The 20,641-nt window shown below is 43.6% G+C and overlaps 1 protein-coding gene across 1 annotated transcript in view; it reads right to left on the minus strand.

Annotated features, from left to right (window-relative positions):
- The window catches only part of LOC142078962 (sodium-dependent neutral amino acid transporter B(0)AT3-like), a 28,553-nt gene extending 9,440 nt beyond the window's left edge, over positions 1–19,113 (minus strand). Inside the window, exons 1-5 of the mRNA XM_075142333.1 lie at positions 18,957–19,113; positions 9,592–9,732; positions 7,883–8,020; positions 4,696–4,877; positions 4,190–4,300 (exon numbers count right to left, since the gene is read on the minus strand). Coding sequence (XP_074998434.1) covers positions 4,190–4,300; positions 4,696–4,877; positions 7,883–8,020; positions 9,592–9,732; positions 18,957–19,113 — 729 coding nt within the window. The remainder of the gene's footprint in view (positions 1–4,189; positions 4,301–4,695; positions 4,878–7,882; positions 8,021–9,591; positions 9,733–18,956) is intronic.
- Between the last annotated feature and the right edge of the window lie 1,528 nt (positions 19,114–20,641).

The following is a 20,641-nucleotide window of genomic DNA, read 5'->3' on the forward strand; positions in this document are numbered from 1 at the left end:
CAACCCATGTGCCTGTGCTATTGATCCTAGTACGTGACTAGGAGCATTTGTAGGAATGATCCTACTAGGAGCATTTGTAGGAATGAGAGGTAAGTATGCCAAAAGACCCTTCATAGCATTTTGGGTTTCTCTGAAGCTGGCCTGAGCTTGAAGAGCAAGAATAATGGGTTCACCTCCGTGTGGGTGGATGCAGTGAATGCCATTACTGCAGATGCTTTCTCCACAAGTATGCCAATGCTTTGACCACAGCGGAGCTGGTATAACGTTTTGTACAACATAGCATAGCAAGCAGATATGTGTGACCATTACTGGCTGAAATGCTTCAGCTTGGGCAAACCTTTCCAGAAGTTTATTCTGAAAGATCGTAACCAAACCCTCCAAAGCCAGAACGCTCGCTGGTAGGACCTTATGCAGGTGCAGAACTAGATTGCTATTGCAGTGCAGAAACTCGGCATTTGCATTGCTACTGCACAGTGGCCTTCACAGTTTGATTAAGTGCTGCCAAGTCAGTCGTCAGTGCTGATAGATGCGACCGTTCCAAGTCTGGCTTTCTGACTGGGGACTTTGGCCAAGGAGTCTGGAAATAGTTTACTTTGGTGCTAGATGCAGTGCATTTATTGACTCTAAAACATACCAATCAACCCCCAAACTTGAAGAAATAGTGGACAGGCAAGCATGCTGTGGCAACGTCATTATCTGGTCTTAAGCAAATAATTATGAATCTAAATGTTGTTTTATATTTTCAGTAATATGGCATACAGATTTCGTAAGTGTGTCTTCAGAAGAAAAAATGCGCTGAAGCTAGAAACATGCAGATGAAGATATACAGCCAGAATGTTAATGAACGAACACGGGAGTAATGGGGAAAGGAAGCATAATTGCTTCCCCCTGGGCGGTGAGATGTTTGGATACCTGAACGCATGAAACACAGACAGAAACTTTGTTAATACAGAATCAAAAAGTACTGGGATCCCTGTGATGTGTAATTTTGGTGTACAAACAGCTATCGCTTTTCTCATCAGGAAGTGGCCAACAAATAATACTGCACTTAAGCAGTTCATTAAGGTAATGCTTTTGTTCTTCTTAATACCAGAAACAATATGGACAGACCAGGTACCTTGAAAGGAGTTTTAAGTGTCCATTCACAGTAATATATCAGATGTAAAACTAAACTGCAAAATAGAGGAAAAAATTACAAATTGCCTCTGTGATAGAGGATCTGGTGCCTGTGCTGCCTTTTTCTTTTTCTTGGCTATTCTCACTGCTCGTTACATAGCTGCAGAGCTCTGGGCGCAGGCATCAGTTGCCCAACCAAGTTCCTGGAATTGTTCATTGCCAGAGAACCCCCAAATGTTTACAGTCTCTGAGGCTCTTTCAGATGTGAAAGAGACTGGAGAAGGAGGCATTTGTGCTCCTGAGCCAACAGAGATGTCCACAGAAGCTGAACCACGTAGAGACCATTGCTGATGCTTGGTGGGATCCCTTTCCTGCTGCCTCCGATAAGAACCTTTCCAAAAGTCTCTGTTCCAGGTCCTGTGTTGCTTCATCTTTGTACAACTTCTGCTTTCCCCTCAAGTGCCTGTGAGCGTAACTTGAGTATCTTTTTCGTTTTCTTGGCAGCTTCACTTTCCAGGTGGCCAAGGATTTAGAGAGGGTGAGTAAATCGTGTCAGACTTCTCCGTGTCTGAAAGTCAATAAAAAGAAGTATTCATTATTTGTTCTAGAATTTAAGGTGCAAAAGTGTGTCAGATGGCAAAAAGCCATCTATATTTCTGCATGAAAATAAAACCACAGCCTGCCATATTTAAAATCCATATGCATGCAGTTATTATTTGTGATACTTAGGAAGGAGAACTAAAATAGAAACTTGGAAAGTAAATAAACTTAAACAATGGTGATTTGGAAAAAAAAAAATTATATTCAGTTGGGTGATTATGATGTTGAAACTGGGTAAGATGTGACTTTTAGCACTAGGTATTACTTACTTTCACAGATTTTCAAAAACAACAGTGAGGTGTAACAGTTACCAGCGAGTGGATGTGGCAGCTATTACAGAGAAACTACAATTTCTGCTGCACTGCAAAGTTGGAAAAAAGTTGGAAAAGATTCCTCCAATGAGTGGAGAATGTCAAAAATGTTGATTTTTTTTTTTTTTTTTTTTTTTTTAAGCAAGCAGGCAGTAAGTGAGCTAACTCTCACTTTATTTTGCTAAAACTTCACAAGCTTCCTGCAAAAAGACAGGAAACGAAGAAGACGACAGCACACACTTAAGAAATATGCTTTACAGTTTTGTAAACTAATGTGGTATGGGTGGGCCAAGTAAATCTTTGCCAAAATAAACCCACAAACCAGCAACCCCCCTGTACAACTCACTTTGGGACATCCCCTGCGGAAAAGTGTAAGAAAAAAGAATGTATTTACTGACAGCAGTGGTGGGACTAAAAAATCAACTCTATCCCAGCCGAAACCAGGACAAACAGGCTAACAGAAAAGGCCATACTGGCACTGCAGTTGTGGGCTAAGGGCAGGAAGAGAGAAAGGAAGTGTTGCAGCTGTATGCTTACTGTCTTTTTGAAGTTCTTGAAGTGCCAAAATCCTCCATAGCACTTGGTATGTTAGTTTAACAAAGCCATCTCTCTATGCAATAGCAACACCCATAGTAGATACCACTTACCAGGCTGCTGCGTCAGTTTTTCCGTGTTTGTAGACAAGAACATAGCTGCATCACCAAAACCATCTTCAGATGACTCTTCAAGGATGTCCCCAGGAACTTCTTCCTTAACCGGCTGATCACTAACTGCAGGTTGATTGCAGTTTTCGGGTTTTCATTCTGACTTCTGGTGCCAGTCTGCAAAACCATCCGGCTCTTCTTTTATGATGATCTGTTCCCCCTCAGCGCTGCTCCAGGCTTTGTCATACAGAGGTTGAATACATATAAATCTAGTTTTTGCATTAAGTTCACTGTGCAATGACAGTAAGTCCTGAAGATGTCTGAGCTCTTCCAGAGAAACCTGACAGCCAAGCTGAGACCAAATGACGACAGGCCCAGCCCTGTTCTGGTTGTGTTGTCTAATCTGCTTTCTTCATTAAGGCACTGCACCAAGCATTTGTTGGGCCCTGCAAAAATGCAAGTGCACGTCCTGATCTCCTGTAAAGACCAAGGTTGTCCTTTCTGAGCGCTGACAGTGTTCAGATGGGTGCCCGTGCCAACGGGCTTGCGGGGGGGAGGGATGAAAGGGGTGTCTTGTCTGAGCTTTCTCTTGCTGTTGTCCCTTTTCATGCTGGCATGTAACAAATCCCTGGGCTTCTTGGCATCCTTAATCCTTGGCATTTTCCTTGATGCCTGTGTTGCTGTTGTAGGGAGGGAAAGGGAAGCGCCCAGTGCTCCTGCGGCGGGAAGCGCCGCTGTGCCTGCAGAGGCAGAGGATGCTCCGAGACCGTCTGTCAGCGGGTGCTGCTTTTCCTCCTCTACACTCACCGCTTTATGGAGCTTTTTAGCACAAAGGCAGAGCTGTGAGGATACGGTTGATAGCAACCACTTGGTGGAACAATTTGACTTTGCCTATGGGCAGGCCACTAAGGGCAGGGTAAAGAGGTTCTTCTGAAATGGCCAGCATATGGAGGGATCTGGGACTCCTATCCCCTTGAGAAGATGAGAAAAAATGGGAGAGGGGTATTCTCCAGTAAGCAGTTCCATCTTTTAGGAAAAGCTACAGGGCTGGTGGAGAAACTTCAGCTATGGAGAGACAGGGGTAGGAGAAAATGACTCAACCTTAAAAAAAAAAATCACTTTGCAGTGTAATTCCTCAGCTGTTTTCCTTGTAAATTCTTAAAAGGTTAGTTGTGTAAATTCTGTAGCATTGGCAGGGAAATCCTGTCTTTATCATGTGTAAAAGAGATGATGCTGTTCGTGAAGTGCATCAGTTTCACCTACACATTCAACACTGAGGCATCCATAACATATTCAATTTTCCAATATTTTCTGATATGCTTATTACTGAACTGTTAAATACTTTGCTGCTTCTTTTCTTGCTAAAGTATATTAAAATACTAAATCACTTCATCTCAGAAAAAAGAGCTTAGCTGAGCTCTTGCGAGCTAGATCAGGACTTTCTGGAAAATTAATATACAGCATGAGATCTGAGGGGGAGAAAAAGGAAAAATTTCTGACTATAGCAGCAATACTTACATTAGGGGTGAAGAGGTAAGCTAGACCTTCAGTGGCTCCTGGTAGAGTGAGTCCGTGAATAAGGAATATAGTTAGGACCAGGTAAGGAAATATTGCTGTTACATAAATGGCCTAAAGTAAGAAGACAGACAGACAGACAGTTACTGGCCATAACATTGATAAATCCTATTTAAGTTATTGCAACATGCGATCTAATGATATTAGATAAGGCAGCTACAGATGAACATTAAAAGAAGCAGAATGTGCTTTTGCAGGACATACTTCTAACAAAATTGCTCTTCAAACTGTGTGAGGGGAGAGTGGTAGGGCAGAAGCATTTGCAATGGAAAAGGAGAGAAGTGTCGTTTTGAGCCACCGGTACCGCTGTGACCGCTTCGTTGGACAAGGAGCAGACTGAAATGGTGCTAGTGTGGTAAATGGGGAAGCCTTGCCTAGGTGGTGAAACTCAGTATCTGGAGAGCAAGATCCAAAGTGTGGGATAATGCACTTCTCTACCCTTTCCATACCTTTCCTGTGGTTTCAATTCCTCGGATGGTGCAGAGATAGACAATTGCCCAGCAAGTTGCTAAGCACAAAATGAGCCACCACTGTAATGTGCCACTTTCGGTGACATCGGGTGTTATGTTCAAAGTTTTCCTGTACCAGAAATAATTTACTGTGGTACTTTCGTAACATTCTTCGTTCAGCCCTGGAAAAAAATGTGGCAAGCGTAAGAATAAATTTTAAAATTGGTAATATTTTTCCTTGCTCACTGTATGGTTAGGAAGCAATACTTTATACTAACGGAGAGTGGCAGTGAGATGATATATTTTAGGAAGATAATCCTGAGGGTAGAAGAAACAACTCCTCCCTCCATTTTGAATTTTTTCCTGTTGTATGAAATGCCAGCCTCTTCACTCAAGCTCTCAAACTGGCCCATTTCTCCCTTTTCTGGTGGCCTTTCACTCACTTCTGAAACAGCCACCATTCACAGCAAAACTCTGAAAACAAACGAATCAAGAACGTGGCAATTAAGCCACTAGGCAGAGCTCAGGGGTCCTCTGAGTTCCTTGCCCCGAGGCTGCCGCGGGGGGCACGCTGCGGTGCTCCTGGGCGGCCAGCTCCGTGATCTTGACGGCGAATCGGATCTGATGCACTTTTTGCCCTGATAAATTCCTTTTCTTTTAGGGAGTCTCTTGTCATGCAGGAGGTGTTAATCCAAGTATTTTCAACTCGAGGGAGGAAGCAAAGCGTGTCGCTCTGCCATCCTCGCCTCGCAGCCCTCCAGCCTCTGGCAGAGAGGGTGGCTGCGGGTCCTTCTGCTGTGGTTCGGGAGAAAGCACTGGCCGAGGAGCCTGGCTCTGGGAGAGGTTTGTGGAGTGGTGCCCCAGCGGCAGGAGAGGACCCCCTGCCACTGACCCTGGGGTGCAGAGCCATCAGCCCTAGCTGGGTTAAAGAGAACAGGAAGATCTTTTAAAAGAGCAAAAGAAACCCTGACAAAAGGCATCATAAAATTGTTATTTCAAATGTAAAAAAGGTAATATTGGTAAATAAACATTTTGCTCCTATTCGTCTGTAAAATAGAGCCATAACAGGACTGCCAAGTAGTAAAAATGGACTGGAAAATGCAGCTTACATTAGAAATAATTACAAATGATAAATTTTTAATTGAACAGGTGCAGCAAATCCCAGTGGAGACAGGGGAGGAGATTGCTGGTCTGTAAGTCTTGAAATACTACAGAAATGCCAGCACACAAAGAGTTAGGGTGCCTACCTTTGAAATGCAAGAAAAGTGACCTGAATAAGGAGTGGCAAAATCTTGACCTCAACTCTGGGCTAAATTCTGGGAAAGCTGGCCTAGCTGGCAAGAGGCTGATGGAGAGGAGTAACCGTGATTGTGCTCATTGTGGCTTTATGAAACTTTTCAAACAAAACTTGCTCTGGTGAGATTGCAAGGTGGAGAACGAAGTAACTTGCAGGTATGTGATGTACTGATTTAGTCAAGTGACTTTCCAGTTACAAATTTACACTTGAAAGCGTGGTTGCCACTGAAATGTCATTACACCTGAAGCTGTTGATATTCTTTCAGCGTATGAGGGCACTCGTGTACTCAGACTCACTGGTGTCCGTTCCTCAGCTCTGAATTAAAAGAATCGGACGTGCACCCGGACATACACTGACCAGCGCAATCCCAGTTACCTCTGAATACACAGTCTCTGGCTGTTGAATGGAAGTCTATGGGTTGTAGCAGGGTGTATGAGTAATGAGCTATGTAGTGAAAAGCTTTGCTGCTCTTGTCCCTTTAGTCCCAGCTTAAGTACGTGAGCCTGCAATGATGCCATTTTAGTCTACGTTCAGCTCAGCCTGGTGCATGGGAACAGCTGCTTGACTCACTTAGGAAGCAGCTCCCGGGGGAGAGCATTGCAATCGTGATGGAGAACTGCAGGTTCTTCCCATTTTGGTACTGTATTGAAAAAATCCGTCCTTAAAGGACTTCTTCAGTATTTTCAAAAAGATGCTTAACTAAAAATGCAGTTTTTTGAATACCAAAGCAGTTGATTAAAAAGTTTATCTCCAAAGCAGATTTGGAAAACATTTGTTTAGCTCACTAGCTGGGACATCTGTATCCTGATAAATGAAAGAATCCTATTTCTTAAGGCCCAAATAATTTTCTCTACTTCTGTAACAAAGATGGGGGATGTCCGATTGTCTTCCTACTCTAGCGTAGTCCTAAAGTTGACTTCTTCTATGTTTTGTTTTTTTTCTTAGCCTCTTACTCAGATTATGTTTCTTGCTCTACCCTGGAACTTGTCATCTCTTGTGCTCTGAACAAAAAAAGAAAGCTGAAAAATAATTTTAAAGAACTGAGAGCAGTCTTCCTTATCCTGCTTAGGTACACCGCCTGTCTTTGGTCTTACTAAAAGTTTTGTAATCAGTAGTGTGAATTTGGTCTGAGCCTCAAAGATTCCCTCTTTAAGTAGTTTCTCTGCTACCTCAAAAGTTTCTCTGCTTATTTAGTTGCTCCTTTTTCTTTTTTTTTAAACAGTTGTTTCATTTCCCATTTTGAAATCAAGCAAAAGGGGTCATGGACTTCCTGGCTTTTGTTGTTCCTGCGAGGATGACGCCTTTGGGTAGGCTGTCATCGCGCTCGTAGCTTTTTGACAGGAAAACAAACCAGGTCTCGTGCACAACTCGGGGCCAAATCAAGTGCGGCTTCTCTTCTCAGGGGTTTCTTGGTTAGCTGCTCTGGGAAGCTGGCTTGTCGCATGTGTAAAAGTAGTCTCAGCAGTCTACAGGCGGAAACTAAAGTTCTCCCGGAGGGTTGTGTTTCCTGCTCTGGCAACTCAGCTGATCTTTCTCAGCACATCACGGCAAATGAGCTGAAAGGTTTCTGTAAGAGCTTGTTATGAGTCATAACCAATGCATCACCACCTCATGAAAACTCGAAAGTCTCATTTAAAGCAGTTACTGAAAGATGTAGTCATAAATTTGGTTCTTAATTATGCTAACAATCTCACGTGTCTTGATATGTAGTTTACGATAACAGACACGTGTGTCTTGATAAAGGACTATTTCTCTGTAGTCAGAAAGCAGAGAACACACTTTCAGATTGGTATTTGTACCATAGCACAAGCATAAAAAAATAAGCAAACTTCCCTTTTCCCCTTGCTAGCCCCAAGACTCTGACATTTGTGATCTCAAAGTGGTAGTTACCTGTTCTGTTTTCATTTAGAGGACAAACACTCCAAGGAAGAGGTTCTTGGAAGGAGTTTATGAAGTACCACATCACCCAGGTTAAAACGGTGTTGTAGTATAAGCTCACCAGAACTGACACCATCCACGAACCAACCCCTGCAGAGAGCACGAGATCTCAGCTTAGAAAACCTTTGGAAAAAATTATCAGTTACAGCACTTGCTCTTAGAAGCTCACGTTTCCTAATTTTTCAAGATTTTCTGTTTCCCCCCAGAGATTTTGACATGAAAGATGGGCATTTGTGTGCTCAGTAGCCAAACACTGGTGCATAGTCCCCCAGCTCACCAGCCCTACTCCAAGAAGGCTGACACTCCCTACTTACGTAGATTAGGATTGAAATCTTTGCTCTACTATATAACACATTGCTTTCTACAACACCGGACAACTTTTAACAGCCGAGACCAAAAGAGACTGAAGTTTCACAGCATGCTATAGCTACGTCAGGGCACTGTTTTGTCCCAAATCATGCACATATGCCCTAAACTGGTAACTGTTTTGCTCCTAAAATAAGGAAGGAAGAATAGCAACACCGTGGTTTCTACTTGCTTGCATATTTGCAAAGGGAGGATGGACATGCCTAATTGTAGGAGATGGGTTTAGCTGGAGGCACCACCTTGCTGCTTGGTATTTCTTCCTGGTTGCCCTCTGGCCCTTAGATAACTCCTCTTACCCACCCCTTCTCCTCCCACACGTGCCCACAGGCATGGCTGTCACTGCCAATCCCGTTTTCAGGCTTAAAGCAAGGCATGATCCAGCAGTACTGGCTGGAGCACCCGAGGGTTTCTCCTTGCCCCTGCAGGCAGGAGGGTGCTATCTCAAAACTGGTAGAGCCGACGGTTCAGCCCTCTAACAGTGGCGGCTCCCATTCACTTTCTGCAGCCCAACAGTGCGCGCAGGACACAAGATAAGTTTTTTCAGTGTATATTAAATTAAATAGATAGAAAAAAATTGCCGGTACAGGACTGCACACCAGTCTGATACACACTGCTGTGTGGATTGTCCCTCGCGCCCAGCCATGTTAATAATGACCCTTCAGTAGCCCCACCGTGCCTCCCTCTCGTGGAGAACTTTCCCAGGTGCTTTAGGCTCTTTAGGAGGTGCCAGGCTCCCGTTCCTCATTTCCTGTCTTTCTGTCCCCCCTTCCAGTCTGACTATCCCTGGACAGGGAAGACTGGCTCCTGAAGGGGCTGTGAGGATGGAGCGAGAAGCACCGCAGGCGGGCAGCTCTTGTGTAACCTCCGAGATATGGTAGGAACGGGGCAGTGTTGGCTAGCAGAGCTCATGATCATTATACTTCCCACAGCAAAGGTTATGATGTTTGCATTTAAGGCTCCCGTGTGCCTAGAGTAACACCTGATGGTAGCGATATAGAATTAATAGAATCATAGAATGGGTTGGGTTGGAAGGGACCTTTAAAGGTCATCTAGTCCAACCCCCCTGCAATCAGCAGGGACATCTTCAGCTAAATCAGGTTTCTCAGAGCCCCGACCAACCTGACCTTGAATGTTTCCAGGGATGGGGCATCTACCACCTCTCTGGGCAACCTGTTCCAGTGTTTCACCACCCTCATCGTAAAAATTTTCTTTTTATATCCTAACGAGCATCAGGCACAGGTCTCTAGGAAGTGAGTGCGGGGTGGGAGCTCAGCTGCAGACCCTGAGATACGTACCGACTCCTCCGAGGTAAGGTGAGATGGTGTTCCAGGCACCGATGCTGCCTTTCCTCAGGCACTGTCCTAGGGCCAGTTCGAGATGCAACAGTGGGATTCCTTCGAAGAGAAGAGCGATGAAGTATGGGATCAGGAATGCCCCTGAAAACACAATTAAGTGCAATTGAGCCATGTGATTATCTGCATCTCACTGAAATGACTGTTTGATAATTTGTCTGCTTTATAACCCTAACAAAATCCTTGTAGGATGTGTTGAGAGAGGGAGCATTCCTAGGGATACCTGCCAAGTAACATCTGTGACTGGTAACATTGTTGGTGAAGATGTAGGAGGAAGGACTGGGACGCTGCGTGCTGCAGGACACTTCCCCTCAGGCACTGCTGCAGTCCGTTATAAATAGCCTCACTATTTCCTCCATTGCCCCTTCTTTCAAGCATCTTCTTTTCTCCCCCTGCTCATAAAGCTCAAGGGCTTGCCTCCCCCTATACCATCTGTATCCCCTTCAGTGCATCACCTCATTTCCCTCCCTAAAGCTCTCAGGCGTGTGCTCCTCCGTCCTCCCCCGGTAAAGCAGGATTTTGCGCTGGAGACCCCCGAGAGACCAGGTTACTTTATTGCATGAAGTTCTGCTCAGAGCACCAAGCCTCTGGCTAATGGAAAACTGAAAGCAAGACTGAAGTTGTTTTGTGAAACGTGGGAGCAATGAAACCCGATTTCCTCCTGATTTGTATCCTCTACGTCTTCCCTGTTTTTCTCATAGCGGCTCCCTTGGGCCAGAGGCAGCACGTGCTGCTGGGTGCCTGTGGCAGGTATCGATCCTGCCGGCAGCCTGGCTGGTTCCTGCAAAATGGTGTGCAACGCCTCATCTCCCCCACCTTCCCTCAGAAGGGACGCGGGTTTGGCTCTCCCTCCTTTGCACAGATACTGGTTTTCATGAGACTAGGAAAAGTTTCATCGGTATGTTTAAAGCTCCTGCCCAAAGGTCCAATTAAATTAAATGGTCTAATAGATTGCAGTTTATTGCCATGACCAACAACCACTGTGACCACGAAGCCTCTTTTCTCTGGGGAAACAAAGGCAGAAGTCCTGCCTCGACCCCCTCCCAATTCTCCTACCAACTCATACTGACTCTGTGCCCCTCATCGCTTTGTCAATAAACCTGTGCCTTGTTGTACCATTTCAGCTTTGCCTCCAAATCTCACATCTAGGTCTGCCCAGCTCTGCTCTTCCAGCTCCGGAAACCTTCTCCCCTCCCTCCAGGCTGGCAGGGAGAGCAGCTTCACCATCACCATGTGAGAGAGCAGAGCAGAGCAGCTCGGCTCTCCGCTCCGTCTTCGGCCCCAAGAGGGAGGTGGGGGAATGTGCAAGGATTTCTGGTCTCTTCCTGGGACGGCTCCTGTGTTTTGCAATCACTGAGTGTTTAGAAAGCTGAGCAGATAAATGGAATCCCTTGGGCTAGGTATTGCAATAACTTTGCTACCTATTGCTAGGTGCTGCAATAACTACATACAACAGAGAAGGTGTGTTGTTTAATAGTATAGCCCTTTATCAAGAAATGCATAGGAAGAAAAATTGGCAAAGCTCTTCTCCATGAAGGACTGTTCTTAATTTGCCAAAGGTGGAAATAAGTGTCTCTCCTTATGATCTGATTTCTTAAGATGTTTTTGACCGCTAAGCAGCAGATTTGGAAAAGGAGTCTCACAGTTAATTCCCAGTATGTTAAATCCTCAATTTGGATCCTAGGTACCCCTGCTTAGTAATCCCCTTGCTTGGAGGAAGCGCTAAAGTGGCTGTTATAAACCAACCCTAAGAGAGAGATTTACAGAGGGAGTTGAGGACCACAATAGTTTGTTTATTTTTAAGTGTTTTACCACCTGATGAAATCTCACTTGGAGCTACCTACAAAGCTCCCATGTAAATTCTAAGGAATTTGCAGGTCCCTTCAGCAAGAACTCAGTAACCTCTCCCCACGCTCGGTCCTGCGCTCTCCTTCAAACCTGCTGCAACGTCCCCTTCCACAGCACACCTGAGGCGCCCGCCCAGCCCTCCTGACAGCCCGATGCCTTGGCCTGGCTCCTGGGAAGAGCAAAACATTCACGCGAGTGACCGGAGCACCGCAGTGCGGAGCACCCTGCTTGTTCGCCCGCCTGCCCGGCCACACACCAGCTCTGGGCGGCAGCTGCTTCACTGCAATCCGTGCGATGCTGAGCCCTTGCTAGCAGAGCGCTCCGTAAGGGACCGACTGATCTCCCATATCATATCTCCTGGAAGTAACTGTGTAGTAATTAGTGCAAACTGTCCTCTGTTATCTCTCTCCCCTTTTCTGTTTGCTAGCTGAACCGTTGACAGCAGAGCATGTTTAGATATTCTGCTGATAAAAGCCTGTTTACTTTGTGCTGCTTTGTACGTATCTCCAGTCATATTTACAGCACGGCAAAACATAATGTCATGCTTGGAAAGAAAATATTGGTTTTCCATGAGAACAATATAAAAAGTTTGCTATCTACAAATATGAAAATACGGCAGAAGATTGGGCTAAGAAGAAATAGTTAATAGAGCTCATCTTTCTCGAACCTAATTCAAATAAATGGCTTGTAATGTAAAAATATGTTTTCAGTTATTCATTCCTTTACTTTACAGTCTTTTTAGGCAAAAAGGAAATATTCAGGAAAAGCATAACCAGTCTGCTCAATCACTTGAAGCTTCCTCTTTTCCACAGTAAAATCCCCCACCCATAGAAAGAAAAAGTATACCAGAAAGGTATTAGATACCTAATAGTGAGTGGGAACCCTGTAGCACTATATAGTCAAGGGCTCGGTTTAATAGATAGGGGAGGATGTGCCAGAAGACAGAATTTAAATACTTTTGTTTTAAAATGCCATGAGGAATCTAGCTGTGGAAAAGGCAGGAAGAAAATCCAAGAAGCAGAATGAAGAAGCGAGCTGGTGCCTAACACAGAGCATGTATCACAAAACAGAGCGTTCAAACACGGGCACAGCAAAACCCTATCAGGACCCATATGATATGTAGCACAGGTACGGCAGAAACTCAGTAGGTTTGGTTTCCATGAGGCTTGGGAAAAGGAAACCTTAGCAGAAACAATCATAAAGTGCCAGTAAGCAAATTATTCTATATCTGAATATTCTAGGTATATTTATATCTAGATATTCCAGATCTATATGCTCCACAGTGAAAGGAAAATAAATGACGCACATAAGCAAGCCCAGGGGGAGAACCTCTAAAAACAAAAGTTTAGCTTCAGTAACTTCTTTCCTCTCACAAAACAAATAAGAAAAATGGTAGTGATCAAGCATTTGTAAGTACCTTAAAAGCTTGGAGAAATGCCCGTAAAAATCAAAAGTATCACCAGGGCACAATTTAGTTGCATTCCTGAGGCATGACCTAGGAAAGTTTTAGTCTACACCACTCCTTCTGTCAGAAAGACACTCAAGATGCGTAAAGCATCCATCCTGCAAGTAGATACATGCACTACTAAAAGAAGGTCAAAGGAGAAGAAAAAATAAAAAGTCCAAAATCTACCAGAGTTAAAAGTTATTTTGGAAGGAGATCCTGCACGAGGATGCCGCAAAGCCGAGGAAGAATCCCTGCGCACATGAGAAGGCACAGAAAGCCTACAAAAGCTTGTTCAAATCAGGCTATCGACAACTACAAATACAACACACATTGGTAAGTTGGTTTCATCAACAACAGAGTCCCAAGTGACAAGGAGCGCCAGTGTGTAGCACGATCGGTATCATTGCTAACTCAGAAGAACCATTAGAGAGGAGATACCTCTATAGTCATGGCAGTAGAGAAGAAAATACCTGGTGCACTCTAGATACACTGAGGGTTTTTTAAAACCTGACCCCTCGATTGCCATGTACAGGCAAACCAGGTCAGAAAAGCAACTGCTCAGCCATAGTCAGCCCTCTGCCTGCAAAATGACACTTGGAGGGCACAATCTTTGTTATATCATCTACCATGACAATCTGGAAGAAAAGCGCACGAACTACTAGGCAGCCTGTTGCGAGTTGCTGATGCGCCGGAGGGCAGAGTGACCAGGAGGCTAACGAAGGAGCGCAGCCTAAAGCTGAATCATGGCAACCGGCAAAGCAGAGTGAAACAGCCAAATTGGTTTTGTCACACCTTAGAAAGAGAGAGCCATAGACCTGACTAGTGGAACTGTAAAGCAATTTGAAGTATCAGCCAGGTCACCTTCTAATCAAGATGTACCAAGACCAGCAGAAATTGATGAGCCTCAGTGAGAGGCAGAGAAGAAAACCCAATAGCTTTGCTTGATGTCGGGGTACCAACGAAGACTTCCTAAATGGTGGAGAAAAACTCAGAGGCACTGATCCACGTGCTCAATGTTGCATCTCCCCAGCGCCTGCAGATCAGCTAGCAGAAGAAAGGCGAGTGACCTGAAATGATGATCTAAAGACACAACAACATTTGAAAGGCCAGAACATGAATAATAAATTTCCTTCAGATCGGAGATTGAGGAATGAAAAAAAATAATTATAATGAAGACTGAAGTGACGTGGAAAGTGGCAAAATAGTAATTCCAAAGGAAACACATCTATAGAGTCTGAAAAATTCAGAAAGCACATCTCAGGATGATACAATGCAACAAGCATTCAGAGATCCCCTTCACCAGTTCTGTTGGTACATGGGAGAAGTGGTGATGAGTGCATTTTTCCAAAAGACTGAGAACTTAATGGCAAGATACCTGTGATAATTTATGTTTTACCTACAAGAAATTGCAGTAGGTGGTAACTGCTTGTTCAGATACAGAGAAAAAGCTATTAGCTATTGAAAGCTATATCAGACCTGTCCCCCTTTCTCCATGGGAGTTCAGCTAAGCAGCGTAGTAGCCAACACAGCAACGAATCACATCAAGATATCAGGTGGGAAAAAAAGCAGCAACGTAATCACGTTGACCCTTCTCTCTGGAAAACAATACTTCATGATCTTTGTTATGTCATCTGCACACGCCTCAATCCAGATGAAAAGTATGAGCTACTATAAATGTCATATTTGTGCAGCATATTTATGATGGCACTGATTTTGACTTCCAGGCCACATTGCACATCTTACAGACTCTGAAACTTTGCAGGGTTGAGTTTCCCATGTAAATGACTATATTTCCTTGAGCAACAATGAAGGAGCTAAAGCCATGTCCAGAAAACCATGGGGGCAATAGCCATTTCAAAGGAAGATGGGTAACACCTGTAGATCAACTTATAAAATAACCTTGGTGAACTTCCCTATGAAATACTCATGACTGAAGGATGCAAGTGAGCAGCACCCACGTGCAAGCATGCACCAGCCTGAGCTGTAAAGGGCAGCCAAATACAAGAAGTTATGAAAGGATCAACCCCAAACGCCATAGCTTTTCACCAAGGACTTGAGCAGGACATGGTAACAATCCAGAAAATGAAGTTTGTTTCTTGTTGTAATATAATTCATTTTTCTATCAGAGAGTGAACTGTTCTGCTCTTCCCAACATACTTTTTTTTTTTTTTTTTTTTTTAACAGTATCTTCCAGGTATACCTGTTGTTCCTCTCAGATTTTATTTTCCTTCTGAGGACACAGTGAGCCAGACAACTGCATTTCGTAGCAAGTTGTAGTTCAAATTCTAGCAAAAGGTCAGGTAGGCCACGGGTTATGAAAGTCTGTAAATCATTGCCCCAGAAGTAAACACTTCTCCCTTAGCAGGACTTTAGTGTTTATTTGTATTTATTTTCCTAGAAAGAAACTGTATTTTATATTAAAGATATTTTTCAGTCATCCTGTAGGCTGCGGCACTATGCACATTTTTAATACCCATGGGTTAGGCAAATACATATACGAGCTATAATCAAAAGTAAAACACTACAGTAAGTTCCAGCTAGAACTGGGTTGGTTTTTTTAAGTATACTCAGATGACTGTGTGTGTACATATATAGCTATCTGACTTGCTTGAGCCTCAGTTTTAAGTGACAAACTATATACTGGGCCATTTAGAGACTTTTCAATCCCAGTTGCCTGGGAACCTTTGTGTTTGTCTCCACTTACTGTGGCAAACAACCTTCATATCCATTAGTCATGAAAAGTAAATAACTAACTTAACTCAGGCAATAAATCCAAATAATCAGTAACGACAGCAGGTGATAAATGTCAGCAAAACTGATATTATATTAGATCCAAGTTACTGAGTAACACTAATGCGCGATGAATAAGGTCCATAGGTCTGATGAGAACAGCTGACATGAGACAAATATACAAGCACTTATTTTTATCTCTTGTTTTTTAAAAGATCTAGAAATGAGGAAAAGTCCATTGCCTGACTCTTAAACACTTGGATATCACCTGAACCAGCTGTGAAACTATGATGTGTACCCCAGAAGCCACTGAGCCTTAGAGCACGTCTATGCCATATCCATAGCAGGTTTCGCTGCACTCGTGGCTGTGGCTGCAGGCACGGAGCCACTGCACCTCTCAGAGCTTCGAGATAACCACGATGCTGCTGGTGTCTCCCATGTTCACATCTCAGATGCACACAAGGAGAATTTATGCTCCCATACCCCTGAAAATCTCTTAGGCTTTTGCATCTGAGTTGCTTGCTTTCAAAAACGCAACTCCAAATCACATCACTCCCTTAAATTAGCAGAAGAAAAACTCAACTACATTATACACTGGTGTGAACTCAACAGCTCTGTCTTCTTGGTGGTCTTCATGACTCACTCAAACTCTTCCAACGCAAACTTTCTGGGATAAATTATTCACAAGCTCCACAGCACGTCGTTACTGAGTCCATCCTGCTGTTGACCTCTCTGAGCCCTTTGTTAAAATCCAGTGACCAAGCGTTGGCTGTACATCCATACATTGACCTTTATTCACCACTCTCCTGTGCTGCTGTTGGTAGTGCTGCAAAGTAGCTATATGCCATTACTGAGTCTGCTAGCTATTTTAAACTGATTTTTCACTGGCAAAATTACTACTCGCAGAGCAAAGGAATGACTCAACCTTTGTCCCTGCAGCATTTTCCTATTTTTGTTATCTTTAAGCCTGCAGCTCCTGTGGGATATATTAGTGCTCAGAAGGTGGATACACAAGCGAACAGACTTTCTGAGCACTGTGCAGTCCATAAGGCAGGTCACTGTGGGCTGTGGACTTGGACTCACGCTTCTGCTGGGGTGGTAGAGGTCTAGGAGATAGGGCAGGGATGCAGGGGACCCCGGAGGGGAGGGATGGAGTGGAGAGGTCAAACCTCAGTAGGAGGCGAGTGTTGCTGATCTTCTGAAGCGAGGCTGGGATCTGAAGAGGTTGAAAAACAGCTGGCCACAGCTAGTCCCCCACCTCCAGCACGGAGAAGCAACCCTTGGTGCTTCATGGGAAGGGCATTTTTACGGTCAGTAGAACAATATTTCATCTTAATCCATAACAGAGATTTGCACAAAACCCTGAAGCACAAAGTTCATGCAGCCTCATGCAGTTGGTGGTCCCAGAAGCAGCTCTGTGTAATGAGGTGTGCGGAGGAGCTGCGTCTTGCTATGGTCCCGTCTGTGAGTTTCAAACCTCCCACTGAGTGCTTTGTGTTAATTGTTCATTACATTACAAAAATATCACATTACGTTAGTTTTATTATGCTGTTTGTTAATACTGAATGCTTGTTCCCTTGCTCCAAGATAGAAAGGCCACCTGAGATGCTGTAGGGTATTTGTCTGACCTACAGCTCCTGCTCCAGAAGAACATCTTCCTTGCAGGCCCCATGCCATATCTGCTATGGGGTTGTCTCTTTAAAGGCGTTTATCGTGTCTCATTAATGCATGTATCGTTAACTGAAGTGACAGGCTTTTTCCAGCCATTCCCATGGGCAAGCACAGAGAAACAGCGTGCTTGCACCTATGGCTTTCTAACCACCCAGTTATGGCAGTCCTCTGGGAGAGTTTCTCTGGGTTTCACATCTTGCAAATAAATAATGGAAAAAGTTAAGTTTCCTGGGAGGAATCTAAGCTACTGCTTCTTCTCTTTTCTTATTTGAATTTGTGTAATCGTAGCTTCCAGCTGTTACATGTTCAACGTTAAAGAGCTCCTTGCCACCAAAATAATTTCCATTTGCTTGTTTATAGACTATGATAAACGTACTCTTTCATTTTCAAGTTCATGAGCTAAATAGATTGGATTCATAAGTCATTCCTTGTCCCATAAGTTTTCCAGACCTCGAATAATTTTTAGGGCGTTTCTGCATTTTGTCTAATTTTTCAAGTTGACTTTGAAAGGTGGACTTTCAGAAGAAGTCAGAAGTTCAGAAGTTGTCTTAGTATCAGTAGCAATATCTCCACCTACTTCCTAGTGCTCTGCTTATATATGCCAAGATTCTTTCTGTTGATATAGCCTGCTATATCTCGTTCATTCAGCTACTTACCAGAGTCCCTACATGGCTACTTCTTTCTGAAACACCTCCTCCCATTAAAGGCAGCATCCATTCTTGGTTCCTTGCTTGATTCAACTATATGTAGTTCATCAAGTAATACAGATACCTTGGTAGAACAAGTTTGGATTTAATAATTTTTCCTGTCATTTGACAGTTTCTCCAGGTTTGAATTTTCTGTTTCTTCAGTTAATTGAAAGATAATGAATAATATTGGGCTGAAACAATTTGCTCTCTCACTCTTAAGAGCTTTAGACAGCTTACCATGCCAGATCTCAAAAGCTACTGTGAATGGTGAGTTATCAAGTACTCTTTTCCGATGCATTTATATTTACTAAATTGGCTGCTTCTAAAGCAATTCTCTGTGGGGACGGTGCCCAGGGACAGGCTTGGGTAGCTGTTCAAGCCACCTGGCAGGCTCCTGTTGGTGTTCTATCAGTGGAGCATTTTAAACAGCCTCGCAGACATCAAAAAGTGCAATTTAGTTTTGTGCAGAGGCAGTTCCAGACGATGAGGTGGTTCCTAAGAGTATCAGAGAAGGGAGGGGAACGACTCGCTCATCTTCCCAAAGGAAAGCGCAGCAACCCTTGGTCTGGGGGCTGGTTCACTCGGGCCTCCCCAGAACTTCTCGCTTTTCCTGAAGGTAACGAGCTGCAGGTTCAGTTTCCTGCTCCTGTCGGGACTGTAGCAGCAATGTAAGAACTTCAACATCGGTTTTGCTGCGAGTTAGCATCAGTCTGGTCTTAATTTCCTAAACGAACCCATCATTTTAAAATGAAATATACTTCTATAGAAAAAGCTAATCTAACTGGTGCAAAACATTTAGAGAATGAGAATTAATAGTTAAAAAAAAGGTGATGCAAATATATAACTTCCACGCCATCATAAGTTAGTATAGTTATATTAGAATTGTAGTTTAATATTTCGGCAAAGCCTCATTTCAGTCTTACCGCCTCCGTGTATCTGACACAAGTATGGAAATCGCCACACGTTCCCCAGACCAACGGCAAATCCGATACAGCTTAAAATATACTGGAACTTATTGTCCCACTTGGGTCTGCCATCTTCTTTAGGGATTTCAGGTGGCACTGGTAAATCTTTTGACATTTTAATGAAATATCCTTGGCTCCTTAGCCCCTTTCCCTATAAATGGGAAGATGCTTCAAAACCTGTCTCTCCTACAGGTTTTATGTGGGGTGGCTGGAGGATCCTGGAAAGAGAGGTGGAGCTTTCTTTTTATGTGATGCAAAGGAATGTGTCATTGCCAAAGCTGCAGTTTAAAGACAAAACCAGGAATTATTATTATATAGAGAGTTACCACTCTTGACTTTTTTGCAGCTCCTTCTATAGTTAGAGAACTTGGGAATATGTTGTTAATGGGTAACTCGGGATCAAACAGGTTTTTATTTTCTGTTCTCCTTCTGTTCTCAGACACTTTCAGAGAAGTGTGACGCTGAATATAATTAAAAAGAAACCTTTACGGCAGACTTATTAAAATTGTAAAATACTTGGAAAAATCTGTGAATAGAGTGTTGCCATTTCCTTTCTCGGTTTGTTAATAGAGGTAAATGAATGAAGACATCTTTTACAAGTGCAAAAAGTAAATTAAAAAAAAGCCAAGAAAAATTAGACCATGTATGTTCAGACATTAGGATTTGGTCCATTTTCACTATAGCTGCTAGAGGGGGTTAATCACTTCCCACCTGTCAATGAATCCCAAGTGACCTTTTTTATTGTTCATTAAATAGTTACTGATGAATGTGAGAGCTGACTGCTTTCCTTCAATTGAAAGTATGTGAGAACGTTTTTCTGTTGTCTTTCAGTTATACCAGGGTTTCACTGTTTTGCACGCCAAATCAGTTCACGCCACACTAAAAAGATCAGCCAGTCAGCTTGCTTGCTTCAGTAAATCAACACTTTCTGCCTGGATTTCCCTTTTCAAAATGGGAAGAGTGTCCAAGTGAAGATGGATTCTTTTTTCCCCAAATACTTAGAGAGAAATTAAAGGCCTGCTCTGCAGCTAAGCATACAAATACGGTCAGGTTGCAGATCATCCAACCAGAAGCCAGTTTCACATCTAGGCTACACAAGTCTCCCCAGGTAAGCACAGGTCATCTGCTTGCAGCTCTGCAAACATCCAGATCCATAGGTGGAGCAACTCAAATTCCCAGTCCCTTATCAGGATGTCTCACAGGGCACGCACGAGTCGGCGCACGCAGCGTGGTTTGGCAGCGCCTACACAGCGTCAGTGCTGCCAGGGCACCCACCACCATCGCCCCCGCTGCTGCTGCGCTTCGCATCGGGAGATGCCTTGTGCTGTGCTGGGGCCGTTCTAGCAACTCACTGATTTCCACACCTGCAACCACTTCGAACTCGGTTTTACTCATTCTCGGTGGCTGAGCTTTTTCTCAGCAGGAAAATCTGACAAAAATTGTTTTTCCCATTACAGAATACCATCTTTAAATAGTTTAAATAATTACTCACATTCAAATAATTAAAAGAAAATTGAAATTAGAATGGAAATTAATTTAATCATTCAAATACACACAATGCCTGGTACTTTACTCTCTATTTAGAGCAGATATACTACTCTAAAGATACACTCTAGAGCCGATATACCCTAAATGTCCCTATT

Source organism: Calonectris borealis, chromosome 2, assembly GCF_964195595.1.
Source record: "Calonectris borealis chromosome 2, bCalBor7.hap1.2, whole genome shotgun sequence".
In the NCBI taxonomy this organism is placed as follows: domain Eukaryota; kingdom Metazoa; phylum Chordata; class Aves; order Procellariiformes; family Procellariidae; genus Calonectris; species Calonectris borealis.